The 13795-nt window shown below is 43.1% G+C and overlaps 1 protein-coding gene across 2 annotated transcripts in view; it reads right to left on the bottom strand.

The window, feature by feature from the left end:
- Nucleotides 1-13795, bottom strand: part of ATP2A2 (ATPase sarcoplasmic/endoplasmic reticulum Ca2+ transporting 2) — a 41732-nt gene that overhangs the window by 6485 nt on the left and 21452 nt on the right. For both annotated transcript variants that reach the window (XR_010348893.1, XM_064393161.1), the window contains exons 6-19: nucleotides 12704-12784; nucleotides 11195-11280; nucleotides 9785-10249; nucleotides 7384-7472; nucleotides 5829-5931; nucleotides 5188-5319; nucleotides 4979-5101; nucleotides 4585-4803; nucleotides 3500-3835; nucleotides 3055-3275; nucleotides 1880-2082; nucleotides 1626-1711; nucleotides 1098-1231; nucleotides 11-128 (exon numbers count right to left, since the gene is read on the bottom strand). Coding sequence is in view for 1 of the 2 variants with exons in the window: in XM_064393161.1 (XP_064249231.1) it covers nucleotides 11-128; nucleotides 1098-1231; nucleotides 1626-1711; nucleotides 1880-2082; nucleotides 3055-3275; nucleotides 3500-3835; nucleotides 4585-4803; nucleotides 4979-5101; nucleotides 5188-5319; nucleotides 5829-5931; nucleotides 7384-7472; nucleotides 9785-10249; nucleotides 11195-11280; nucleotides 12704-12784 (2396 nt within the window). In the remaining variant the exon portion in view is untranslated. The remainder of the gene's footprint in view (nucleotides 1-10; nucleotides 129-1097; nucleotides 1232-1625; nucleotides 1712-1879; nucleotides 2083-3054; nucleotides 3276-3499; nucleotides 3836-4584; nucleotides 4804-4978; nucleotides 5102-5187; nucleotides 5320-5828; nucleotides 5932-7383; nucleotides 7473-9784; nucleotides 10250-11194; nucleotides 11281-12703; nucleotides 12785-13795) is intronic.

Raw genomic sequence — 13795 nt, 5'->3', positions numbered from 1 at the left:
GAGCACTTACTGGCAGTGGTTCCACATAAAGGATAAGGAAGTGGAGGGACATGGACAAGCAAATGGCCCCCACCAGCCAGATGTTCTCCCACGGGGGCATCCTCATCAGGGACTGGTTTTCTGACAGGCTGCAACAGAAACATGGCTCATGTGTGACTGACACCAGCAGGAAGCTCTGAGAGCCACAAGGCAGCCTGGCACAGCACAGGGAGCCCAGGCAGGAAGCACCCAGGACATGGTTTGGATGCTGCAACTTGAAACTGGCCTGGAAGGCAGCTGGGCACAGCAGTCACCATCAGCCTCGGGTCTGCTCTTCAAAGTCTCGAGTGCTCTGCCTGTTCCTGACCTAGTCTGTTCTTCTCACTGTGACCCCAAAATCCTCTCCATGGGAGGGAAAGGGAAGTGTGGACACGGCAGCCAAGAGAGCTGAGTCTACCAGGGCCCCAGGTGCACCCACTTCTGCTGGAGTTCACTGAGAGGCTCACAGAGGGTCAAAAACTTTCACCTTCTTAATGCTGGCTCTTGATTCCATCTGCATTTAGGCTGTGCTGGAGAAGAGGCTGAGATCCAGAGCAGCAGATGTAGAGCAGTATCTTTATGTAGGACTACCCCAGTGCACTTGTATTTCAAGTTTATTTGTTTTTAAATTAACTGACCTCTAAGCTATTTGAAGAAAAATACCCTTGACATTGTGCTATTTAGTGGTTTCCATTTATAATCTAATATTAATTGGCTAAACCCACACTCCCTTAGGGCAGGAAAAACTATTTTCCATATCTTTAGCATTCTTATTTTAGTTCTCCTTGATATCACTTTATACCAACATAGTAGGGATAATCTGATTGATTAAGCTTAGATTAAAAATAATGGAAAATATTTCAGTTGCTTGTGCTTAGTAAAATACCAGAATGAATTGGCAGACTTAAAAATACACCTTATGATAAGAGATCTCAAATGTTATCTAAGAGTCAGTTTGTTTGCACTACCAGGACTCAGAAGGGAAATGTGACTCACTCTTCATTAGCTGAGCTGCTCACCAAGGATCAAATTGCACAAAAAGCAGGATTTTGGATAAGCTGTGCAGGGCACATACGAACCTGTTGAGAGCATTGCACATCTCTATGGTGACAAGCACAGAGAGAGCCATTGTCATCGGGTACGGGGACTCAAACACCACACAGTCCACCCCATAGAAGTCTGGATTGTCCTCCTTGCACTGCAGAAAGTGGCTCTGGAACAGAACAGAGTCAACTCACTTCCACAGCTTGTTAACTTTTCAAATGTAAAATAGGCAGCCAGGAAAAAAGCAGAATTATAGAAAGGCAAGTTTCTACTGTGACTCCTAAAATCAGTGATTACAAATTTTTGCCTGCTTTAGAAAAATCCTCTTTAGGCTTTCACTTACAAGACAATAATTTGTCCTTCAAATTGTTAGAAGCTCAGGTATCCCACCTCTGAGCTTTGCTATCGAGACTAATTAATTATGATCAAGTTTTACAGGAACAAGTCTGAAAATGTTTAATTATACAAATTCCCGTAACCTACCAGCTTTGTACAGTCATTTCAAGTATGAAAGCAGCAGGAACCTCCCCTCTCCCCCCAAAGACATTAAACTGAGCAAATACCAGCTGGTAAAAGGAAACTTTGGGACCACCATCAGCAGCAATAAACCACCAAGCAGCAGCACCCACTGTGGCAGCACCAACGTAACCTGCAAGAAAACAAAGAGCTTTCCTCAGCGCTGGGAGCTGTGCGCAAGACAAGACCTCACTCGCCACACCTGAACTTCTCAAGGCCTCTAGACTTCCAGTACTGAAAAATAGCAAGCTGTAATTCATGTCTTAGTTTGTTTAAGGGGAAAAAAGCCACTGGTACTTACAGCCAATAGCCAGGTAACGGAAGAAGAGCCACCCACTGATGAGGGGCTCCTTGGGGTTGCGCGGTGGCTTGTTCATGATGTCCAGGTCAGGAGGGTTGAAGCCCAGGGCAGTGGCAGGCAAACCATCTGTCACAAGGTTCACCCACAGCAGCTGGACAGGAATCAGAGCTTCAGGAAAACCCAGGGCAGCAGTCAAGAAGATACTACAAAGAAATCCACCAGTTACAAGCTTATTCTTGTGCATGTCAGAAATGTTTAACCTAAACCTGCAGCAGCACTTCTGTTCTCTCTTACCCACTGAAGATCACAAGCTGAATATTCACAATCAGAAAACTCAACACATACCCAAGAGCAAAGACTAACCACTGGCATGTAAGCTTTTAAGCACTGTCTTCTGATAACTTCAAAAATTGAAGACTTGACTTTAGGGTTGTTTTCTCTCCACTCTACTTGTCTGTAGAGCTAAATATGTACATACACATGGATAAAGGCTTCAAACCACTTTCTAAAAGATACACTTTGGCTCAAATAACCAACCTTAATTTCCCTAGATTACTCCTATTCCCTGCAGAAGTTTTTTGAGCCTGTAACTTTCATGGCCCCAAGCCTGTGTGAATAAACAGAACAGAAATAGGGGCTGCAGCAAGAGCCATGTGAAGGACAGCCTTAAAGCTGACAAGAAATAAGGTAAGACAATTGCTGTGCTTTATCCAGGGAAAGGTCTGCTTTGATGTAAGGACTGTGAGGAGATCAATATTTACATTTTGTCACCAGCAATGCATTCTGTGGTGCTGGATCACCACTGCTCCTCCCAGAGGAACACAAGACATGTTCCTGGAACCTGGGGTTAAACAAACAGCTAAGCTATGCCTGGGACTATGTTATCTGAAATTCCACATCTTGTACTGTTTGATTAAGGTTTTGGTTTTCCTTCTCTAGAGAATTATTCCAATGATAGAAATAACTGGAAAGCATTACCTACTGAGCTAGAATATTCTAAATAACACAATGTGCAACTTTTGTGGCAAGCTGCAATTCTTCACTGAAGGCCAGACACATGCAACTTCCACAGAGATCCACTGCCTGGAGAACCTCCTCCTCTGCTTTTAGTGAGAAATACTGGGAGACTCCATCATCACTACTCCAGCTCAAAGAAAAAATAAATTTAAACCTACCAAACAACTTCCCCAACATTGGAGGAGATCAGGTATCGGATGAACTGTTTCATGTTGTTGTAAATTGCACGTCCTTCTTCCACAGCAGCCACAATCGTGGAGAAATTGTCATCTGCTAAAACCATTTCAGAAGCAGTTTTGGCCACTGCAGTACCAGAACCCATGGCAATTCCAATTTCTGCTTTCTTCAGTGCAGGGGCATCATTGACACCATCACCAGTCTAAAAGGAGAATTCAGGGTTGGAAATGAATCAGTAAATAAAGTGGGTGTTAACATACAGATCCAGAAAGGAATTTTGCACTGGCTGTGGTTTTGGATCCTCAAAACTCACTAAATGCAGGGAAACATGGAAGCAAGTGTTTTCCAGAATGGGGAATTACTCAGAGAAGGCCTAATTAGGATTTAAACATCATTTGCCTTTCTAACCAAGTACCCATCACTCACCATGGCTGTGATCTCATCGAAAGACTGAAGGAACTCCACGATTTTGGATTTGTGGGAAGGCTCCACCCGGGCAAAGCAGCGGGCATGGTGACAGGCATCCCTCTGGGCAGCCAGGGACAGCTCATCAAACTCCCTGCCCGTGAAGGCTTTGGTGGACACGTCCTCATCCTCCACGAAGATCCCGATGCGGCGGCAGATGGCCACGGCCGTGCCCTTGTTGTCACCAGTGATCATGATGACCCTGATGCCAGCCTGTCTGCACAGCTTTATGGATGAGGCCACCTCAATCCTCGGGGGATCCAGCATTCCCACGCAGCCCACAAATGTCAGGTTGGTCTGAAAGGAGATACAGTGAGTTTTAGTGCAAGATCCTGCAGATTTCTCCTCTGGTAGCAGTGAAATAATTGTTGTCCCTGTGTGTTACATCTGTGTTGTGACGTTTGGGATAACTCCTTGTCCTGCCTTACCAAATTTTGCTTCAAATGCACTTATTTGAAGTTAAAACGTGTTCTACTTGCCAGCCTTGCAAATTCAACCTGCAAGCATTGGGTCTTTCATTTTCAGCATCAGTGCCAGGAAGAGAGAAAGCACAAACCAAAAACTCATGCAACTGTTATTACTTTCCTCCTAAATAGCAGATACAGATTTCATTGGAAAATTACAGAGCAGCTAAGATGATAATCATGGAGTGAGCCCTTGCAGCTGACCACACAGAGGCAGGGAAGTGAACCTGACTCCCAGAGAGGTATGTTCCATCACAAAATCCCCAAAATGGTCTTGCAGTTGAGCAATGCCAAACTGAAAAACCATAAAAGCTGAAACCACAATGCAATTTTTGGACTGTTCAACTGATTTCTTCTTTTGCTTTTAGCAAAAAAAAGCTACCTGCCATCAACAATTTCTTCTAAAACACAAAGTCTCTTCTTAGACTGAGCATTCCCACCGTGCAAGTGGGGAACTGTTGAGTCTGACATCTAAAAATACCCAGAAAGAAAATTCTCAGATGTAACTTCCTCGAGGAATAATCAAACAGAAGAAGCCACCATTCTCCAGTTTGGGAGAGGAAAAAGTGCTACTGATCTTACCTCATAGTTAATGAAATTTGAGGAGTCCTCCAGATTCATTTCCTCTTTTTTGGGAGGATTGTCATGGGTTGCCAGAGCCAAGCAACGCAGTGTGTCTCTGCCAGTTCCCCATTCTCTAATGACAGACATTATTTTCTGCTTAATTCCCGAGGTCAGAGGTATTTTGGCATTCCCAACACGGACATGTGTACATCTGTCAATCACACCTTCAGGAGCACCCTGCAGAGGCAAAAAGAAGTAATTTAGCTTAATAAATCCCTTTCCATTACAGTATTTGTTTAAATTACCAAATCCTTCCTCCCACTCCAAGCTCAGTTGGTCACACCATAGTTTTTTAAGTATTTAAAATACTTTGCAGCCATTCCATCACCCCTCTCTCCAGTGAGGGACTGACCTTAACAAACATCTTGCTCATGGACGTGCGGCTCGGTTTGTTCGGCGTACAATAGACAGACATGGACTTCCTGTCTCTGGAGAACTCCAGAGTGAATTCCTTCTTCATCAGTTGTTTTATCACCTTGTAAAAGCAAAAAGCATGAACTGCATTTAGGTGATACACAGTTCAGAGCTGTGTGCCAGCAGTGGCAGCAGAGGAGGACTCACCGAGTTGCAGGCGTTGGCGCGTTCGATTCTGGACAGTCCCTTCAGGTCTGTGTCAAACACGTTCATTTTCTCCACCAGACACGTCAGCGCCGTCTCTGTGGCTTCACCAACCTTCTCATAAACTCCCTTAGCCTTGAGTTAACACAAAGCAGACAAAAGCACAGGGGTTTAAACCTCACCTGGAACCTACCAGAGACAAGAGCTCAAGTATCACAATGCAGGGGGGAAGCTTTATAAGATTTCATGTGGCTCATGAAACAAGTAAAGCTATTTTAAAAGAGCAGCTTTGAGGAGTTTGATTTGTAGGAATTTGAAGCCTTTACCCTCAAGAGCAGCAGAAAGAGATGTCAGTATTTTATCATTAAGCATTTAAGACATTTTGAACTTGGTAGCAACCATAAGGCAGTGAGGCAAAGCAAGAAGCAGCACCAGGAGATCTCCAAATTACAGATTACACTTGCTGCTGGATTTAGTTCTCAGTACTCAACAAACAAGTATTTGTCAGAATTAATACTTCAGAGGGCCTAAATACTCTCCCCCCCCGACTAGAAGGGGATTTACCACTGAAAGGTATTACACAGACAGAGGAGAACACTTATCCTCATGCCCACACTCTCCTCTGTCCCAGGATATGAACTTACTTCATTGTAATCCAAAGAGGAATCATTGCAGAGTGCACAGATCGTTGCAAGTTCCACAAGACCATCATACTGGCTACATTTAATGAGTTTGTCATCTTTATGCCTTTCCAGAGGAAGAAAAGAGGGAGACTGAAGTTAGTTATTTAGTATTAGCATCTCATGTTTTCTTCATCCTCTTTACTGCATTTCCATTTGGCACAATGCAGAAATAAACCAGCCCTAAGGGCTGCAGTTGAGCTGAGTTTCCCTGTGCTCCAGTGAGAGCCTTTCTGAGGCAACTTCCCTCTCTCAGAATCCTTTGTGTCCCCTAATGAAGTGAGTTTAACACACTTGTTCACATTCCCTCAACTTCAGCAAGTGAAAACAGCACATTAACAAACACTGCTGTGTGTCTCATTATCCCCCACATCTGTCACCACACTCTATTTTATTATTTTGTTTATCTGCAGCTCCTCTGAGCCCAGATGAAGTGCAATAGCTGGGACTTCTGCAAGGTCTGGAGTCACCTTGTCTGAGCAAATGCTGCCTCCTGAAATGAAAGCATAAGCTTTTGACAGCAATTAGCTTTGAAAGAAAAAAGAGAACTGGGGAATTAAGATTTCCAGCTGCTGGGAACACCAGGGTCTTAACTGCTATGGAAATTAAACAGAGATAATCATTATTGAGATGGGCAAGATTGCAGGAGTCAGAGGCACACGAGTGAAACTGCACAAGGCTGAGATGTTTATAATAACTGAAATTAAATTCTACATCATCCACAGCAGAGTTCTACTCTGCACAAGTAAAACTGAACTGATAAAGTTGTAAAACACATGGAGGTGTATGTAAAAGGAGCTGCAGCAACCCAGTAAAAAGAGGCTTTTCTTCAAGAAGCAGAGTCCTAAAAATTCCTGAAGTTTCCAGGATGGTTCCAGGATGAACCACTCACCTCACCAGTAGAGACTTGCAGCTGATAAAGTAAACCAAACCTCATTCCTCTCCTAAAGGACTGGCTTTAACAGCAGCTCAAATAGCAAAGGCTGGGACAAACACACACCAACAGATGCACCACTAAAGCACTGAGGGCCAGGGACAGGAATTTACAGTCAATTTAAGAGCTAACCCCAACACATTCAGAAGATGCCTCAGAAAAAAACAACTTCCCCATTCTTTGAGGCAGGCAAATTGGAAACACTGAGCTCACAAATGCTCACCCTCTTCAGATTTACCCAGTTTTTATATCAGAAAAGTAAATCTCACTTAAAAGCACTGAGATAGCTAATCTCAGTCCTGGAAGATTTCAATAAAATAAATCCTCTCTACCCCTTACTCATGTTTAGATTATAAAGGGAACATGGCAATACTGGAGACATTTTTATGTTTTATGAAGGTTTACTTTTCTACAATTTATCTTTGTTTTCCTGTTTATGACTTCCCCCCAGCCCTGCAGTGTGCATTCTCACTGGCTGACCTTTCCCTTACTAACAATCACTAGTATTTCATGCATCCCTTTTCTAGACTAAAGGAACACTGAAAGCATGAACAGACAAATCTTTAACTTGAACAGAACACTTACACTTCTCCCATGGGAGCATATGTTGAACCAGTTACAGTAAATTCATTCAGAGAGCAGCTGTCTCCTTCTATTCTGTCCAGGATAAACATCTGAAATTAGAGAGTTAGAAGTGTTACTACCTTTGAACAATAATTAAAGCAAGAGATTTAAACAGGCCTTGGGCAAGCAGGTACAAGAGGCAAGTTCAGTCTGAATAAACAAACCAGACAAGACCTGATTCTGTGCACTTGGATCCCACATATGTTTGAACAGCTCCATACACTGAAGCACAAAGTACAGGGAACAGCCCTTCTGCTACAGAGCACTTTGGAAAACAGAGCTGCAAACCACAGAGCTGTGCACACTTCAGCTGGGAAGAGCAGAGCATTCACACACCACCTGACAACCCTCACTAGACCCAAGCTCTTCCTAAGCTTCACACCTGTGAATTAATTCTCCTGTGACACAAATCATGAATTAATGCTCTGCTCTGGAATAGTCAAACACTGCTCATTGGACACTGTCATCTTGGACACTGACAATTTCTCTCAAAATCAAAATAAAAGCCTCTACAAATAGGAGAAGCTGAGATCTAAGAGGTCAGGTTTTAGCAAGAGGCAGACTATGCCCAGTTTCTCTTAATACCAGGCTTAAATGAAAGTGTTTCCTGTCCTGGTTTCCAGTTACAAGTCACTTTACCACATGGGACACTGGGGCTTTAAACCAATCAGCCAACTCCAGTGCTCTTCTAGCACTGGTGAAATGATATTTTCAAATTCAGACACTAATCTGAAGGATGCAGTTGTACCTCTAGGAGATCTGCAACTCAGTCCTTCCTTGGTTTCCTTTCTAGGAGAGCTGCAGGCAGAGTCACATCTGAGAGGATGGAGATAAAAACCACAGTGCCTGGAGCTGCCCTGCTCTCATGGCTTGTTGGAGCAGCACTGGAGAAGATAATTTCTCACTTCTGATGGTGGATCCTAATGGAACTCCTGATCCACTGGTGAGCACAGGCCATTTTGTCACATCACATTTTAGCCATGTCCTCCTCTCCCCTCATTGTGTGCCCTCCATTTTGGACAAGCATCCTCACAAAACACAGCCCAATAAAATAAAGTCATTGGCACAGGTATTAGAATTTTGCTACATTTCTGCAAACTTCAATTCATGTTCTTTTGCAGCCCTTGGAGGTTAGGAACCAAGTTGTGCTGGACAAGATCTAAAACATTTAGCCCTCTAAATAAGGAGTACAGCATTTTAAGCTTTTAAATAAACACAACTTAAATGATGAGTTAACCAGGGAAGCCTCCTGCTTTTGGCATCTGCAGGATGAAAAAATCCCTGCAAAGACTAGGGCAGTTATGCAACTCTACTGCAAGTAACCTCCTCTGGAATACTGATGAGCAGCTGCTTTGTGTCTCTTAGGTATAAATACTACGATACTTAAGGAAGTAGAACAAGTCAACCACCAATTAGGAAGAAAAAGCCATCAATCACATGAGAACAAAGTGCTCAGGGCTTACAAACTTTCAGCACTGGTGTGCAGAGCCCAACATGCACACGTTTGGAATTCTAACCCAATGTAATGAGGCTCTGGGCATTGCATGCTGGAGTTGCTGTGCCACTGAACATCTAAAGTGATTAAACAGAAGAATTCAGAGTTTTCTCCATTAAATCCCTACACAGAAGGGCAAACTGGAAATTGAATTAAGGACCAGCCATCAAAGTCCCAAATTAGCCAACACTGACAGAGTATTGAGGGGAAGGGAGGAGAGGCACAGAACTCATGCTAACCTAAAAATACACCAACACTGAAGATGACCCTGCAATGCTGGTGACAGGGTCAACTGCACCTCAAGCTGCCACATTAGTCAGTGCTGCACACTGAAAACACTGCAGTGATCCCCATCAGACCAGCAAAGCCACTGAAGGCAAGACAACCAAATAAAGGTGGAACCACTCAGGAGTGAAAACACCTTTGACTACCAAAGTTACTGCAGTAAATCTCCTTTTCTCATAGTAGGTTTCTCCACCATTGTTGTCTTTCTCAATTGAAGAGGCAAGTGTTTGACACTTGCACACGGCCTGTTCTACAGTGTGACTTTCTAAGAAAAGGCATAAATCACACCAAAGAATTGCCAGTAACCTGAAAGGCTCACAGGCAAGTCAATGAAAGCTGCTTACAAACAACCCCCTCCTCCCTGAGTGTGGGTACAGCTATTTTTGGCTGTGACTAAATAAGGAAAAAGACAAAAGCCTTCAAGATACACAGCGAAAAACTGCATTCAAAGTGGAGGCTTATCTTAGGAAAACAGAGCAGGATTTTGGTGATAGGAGAACCGAAAGAGCCGGGACCAGGAGAATCTGAGCAGTGCTGCCTCCTGAGCGGGGCTGAGGGGAGCAGGAGAGCCATGGCACGCACCCTGCACACGGACATCTGGTTGGTGGTGAGCGTCCCCGTCTTGTCGGAGCAGATCACCGAGGTGCAGCCCAGGGTCTCCACGGAGGGCAGGCTCCTCACGATGGCGTTCTTCTTGGCCATCCTGCGCGTCCCCAGCGCCAGGCAGGTGGTGATGACAGCGGGCAGGCCCTCGGGGATGGCGGCCACGGCCAGCGCCACGGCGATCTTGAAGTAGTAGATGGCGCCGCGGATCCAGGAGCCGCCGTGCACGGGGTCGTTGAAGTGGCCGATGTTGATGATCCACACGGCGATGCAGATCAGGGAGATCACCTTGGACAGCTGCTCCCCGAACTCGTCCAGCTTCTGCTGCAGGGGGGTTCTCTCCTGCTCCGTCGCCACCATCTCGTCGCGGATTTTCCCGATTTCGGTGTTCACCCCCGTGGCAATGACCACCCCCATGGCCTTTCCTGCAGCAATGTTTGTACCCTGAGGTAAGGGAAGAGCAGGGAAAACTTGGAGTTAATTTACAAACAGGTTCTGGGGGCGAGTTTCTTTTGTTTGGTTTTAATTTAACAAAAAAACCCAAACCAAAACAAAACCACCACAAAAACCCCTCAAACCAAACCACCTCATGCAAGTTCAGACTGTGCTTCAGCCAGGATATGGAGAAGGGTAAAGAGGAAGAGGATGACACTGCCCCAGTCTGTAAGGGAACACTCCAGGGTGGAATTTCTGTCCAGAACAGGCTCAAAACAAGTCAGTATTGATCCCTCACAAGCACCACAGGCAAACCCAGCTGCTGAGCAAGCACTATGTGTTTCAACTAGAATACTGAATGTGTTTCACCTTTCTTTTTTTAATCTGGGCTCTATTTTGTCAGATTTAATGTTATTTGCTATGAGTAATAGATGTGTTCTCTGGGGGTCCCTGTGTGAACATATTTAACATGGAAAGGAAAAGTAAAATTAAGCTGCCTGCCAGCAAAAAGTTACTTTGCTATCTGAAAGATATTTAACCCTTCCTTCAAATAAATTTGAATGGACTTCTTCATTCCTATACAGAAAGCCAGTTGTCAATTTTAGCTACTCAACACCACAATTTGTGTGGGCCCTTATTCACAATGAAGAACTATTACTTTAGAAATTACTGCAGAAACACTAAAATGTGTGTGCTCCACCCTCCAAGACTTCCTTCTGAAGGACAAAAACAATTTCCTCATATAGACTGGTTTCATATCCAGCATCTTCCCCTGAGGACAGCTTTCATTAAAAGTTAATTTAGTTCAATGGGTATGGAGACACACAGAGATATGTACAGAGAACATAGCAAAGTCAGGCAGTTTTTGGGAGAAGACCTGAAGTTTTGCACATTTTTTGTCAGCTTCAGTGTTATGTTATAAATGTTTTGAAAACCTCAAAGTAATTTACTTACAGAAAAGAGCATGTTCTTCTTGTCTTGGTTTACAGCACGAGGATCAGGCACAGGGTCTGTGTGCTTAATAACAGACACAGATTCACCTGAAATAAAGATGATAATCTTAGAAGAGATTTTGTATCTGGACTCCTGAGGGAATCAAAAAGTTACAATCTTCAGCTCTGAAATTTTTAGGAAGTCAGAATTCTTTCCTCAGATGACCTTAATTTAATTGTTTAAGTGAAACAGGAAATACTTCAGTCTGCCAAGAAAACCAAATGTCTGGCTTTTAGCAAAAATTCTGTAGCAGTTTCTGCAAGCATGTCACACAGGTATAGGAAGGCTCCTTTTCTTTAAGAGCAGGTGTGCACTGCTGCAGCAGGTTTCACAAGGTGGTGCTCTCAGCTTCAGTCACTGAGTTACACACTTTGTGCAAGCTCAAGAGAGCCAAAGCTTCCTCCCTTTAAAAGGATTTTGTAGAGCAGCATCTCAGACCTCAGTCCTATTTTATCTCACAGGAGACTTAAGCATCAACTTGGCTGAAAACAGCAAGTTTTAAAGGCTTCCATTAAAACAAGAATTCTGCTCCTTAAATAAAGGCAAGGAATAGTCTCTTTTTACAGAATTCTGATGGGATATTTCTACTTATTCCAGCAGTTTTACAGGCATGGAGTGCATCCATTTTCCTATGCTATATACATAAGTAAAGCTTGATCAGTCTTGTGCTATTCAGGATCTGTGGTGAGAAATTCTGGAGCCTGTTTCAAGACAAATTCAAGGATAAAAAATAGGCTTCCTATGAACACTTTACTGTTTTAAAATTCAGAGCTAGTTGACAATAATTTATGCTACCAAAACAGGCAGACAGATCTCCATGTTCCAGCTGAAAGAAAACTGTTGTAGCATGCTTGGTTGATTCCCAGTTTCTTTCCTATATTCAGAAGTGCTGCTACTTTGTTTTGTTTTCAACAAATCTGAAAAGGGCTCTAAAAATAGCTCCTGCATTTGAGGGCTGGTATCAGAAAACACACGAATGTGTGTGCACAGAATTTGAGCAAATAAGGCTCGAGTGCAGAGTCTTTAGTGGCAGCAGCTTAAAAGCTGCCAACATTGCAAAAGTTGTTGTCTGCTGTTGCAGAAGACATTTAGTAAGATTTACATACTTTAATACTGGAGTGGTGACATGATGTTCAAACCTAGAAGACTCCGTGAACTAGAAGAGAAATCCATTTAAAAAAAAAAAGAATTAATTTCCCACAAATTGCTTGGGCCTGTTGGGGAAAGGGGAAGGCCAAAAAAGCATTACAAGACTCAGTAAGAATGTTCATCCCACTAAAGGGAAAACAATGGCAGTGATGAAGCAACACATTCAGCCACTCCAGAAGTTACCAGATCAGAAATTTACTGCACTTGAATACAGAGAACTTCAATAGCTGCAGGCTTGTTTCTAATGGATCACTGCAAATAAATGGTGAAAAGGCACTTTCAATTATGCACATAATTACATAAAAGTCACAGCAACTGTACCTGTGAGAATTGACTGGTCTACCCTCAGAGTTGTAGATTTGATAGAAGTAATTCTTATGTCAGCAGGAACCTTGTCTCCAACTACGAAGAAATGACAAGACAAAGTCAGGATTTTGGTGTTTGAGGGATGACTGACCAAGTGTCCCTTCCTTCCATCAGCCAGAAAAATGACTTTCCAGTGACTGCACAGATCTGAGATCACCAGCACTTATTGCTGCTTCTGTGACTTGCAATATTCCCATTTTCTGAGTATCCAATACACCTTGGCAATTGAGACTTGCCCCTATCTAACCTCCAAGGAAGCAGCTGTAAATCACTGGATTGTTTTTCTAACCATGTGGCCACTTGAAAGCAAAGGGAAAACATTCTCAAGAGCAAGATATCAATTTCAGAAGACATATTTATAAACAATCAAAACCCGTAGCTAAGGTGAATCAAGTTCCCTTTTCAGAACAACTGGTTCTGCAGTCTTTTAGTTGTTTTCTCTATGCCCAAAGTGAGTCCTCTGCTCTCCAAAAATCACATTAGCCACATTTATTTATCTAGAAAACTAGAAGAAGTTGTATTTTCCTTTTCTTTGGCACCAATTGTGAGAATAACGTGCTTCTGCAAATATGCTCTTGTAATGTTACACTTTGAATTCTGCCAGATGTTTCAGAGCTGGAAGTTAACCTCAGATCACACAGTAGCTTTATTTTCCAGTAACACTGCTCTATTAAATAACCACAACTCACATCCCAGTTACAATTTTCACAGATCTCTGTTGTGTTTATCTTGTCATGCACATTTCTACTTTGCAAAAGAGAATACTGAAGGAAAAAAAAAAAAAAACAATCCATAAAAAACATTCACTAACAAGTGCTTGAGACACCAAGGCAGCAGATGATGAGAGTTAACACCACACTCCAAAAAATGGCAGTGATAAATCCAGTTGTCAGTTGAGCTCCAGCATCCCTAACATCTCAACATTAATTCTTCTCCCTTCCTACTTCCTCTCACACAGCTTTTCCTAGTTTTTAAGAAAAAAGCTAAAGCTCTACCATTTTGTGCCTACTGCAAATAAATGGCTTCATGCAAATCAACTTGCTAAAG

The sequence above is a fragment of the Passer domesticus genome, chromosome 17 (assembly GCF_036417665.1).
Source record: "Passer domesticus isolate bPasDom1 chromosome 17, bPasDom1.hap1, whole genome shotgun sequence".
In the NCBI taxonomy this organism is placed as follows: domain Eukaryota; kingdom Metazoa; phylum Chordata; class Aves; order Passeriformes; family Passeridae; genus Passer; species Passer domesticus.
The sequence above is the reverse complement of the archived record's forward strand: the minus strand, read 5'-3'. Positions and strand labels throughout refer to the sequence as shown.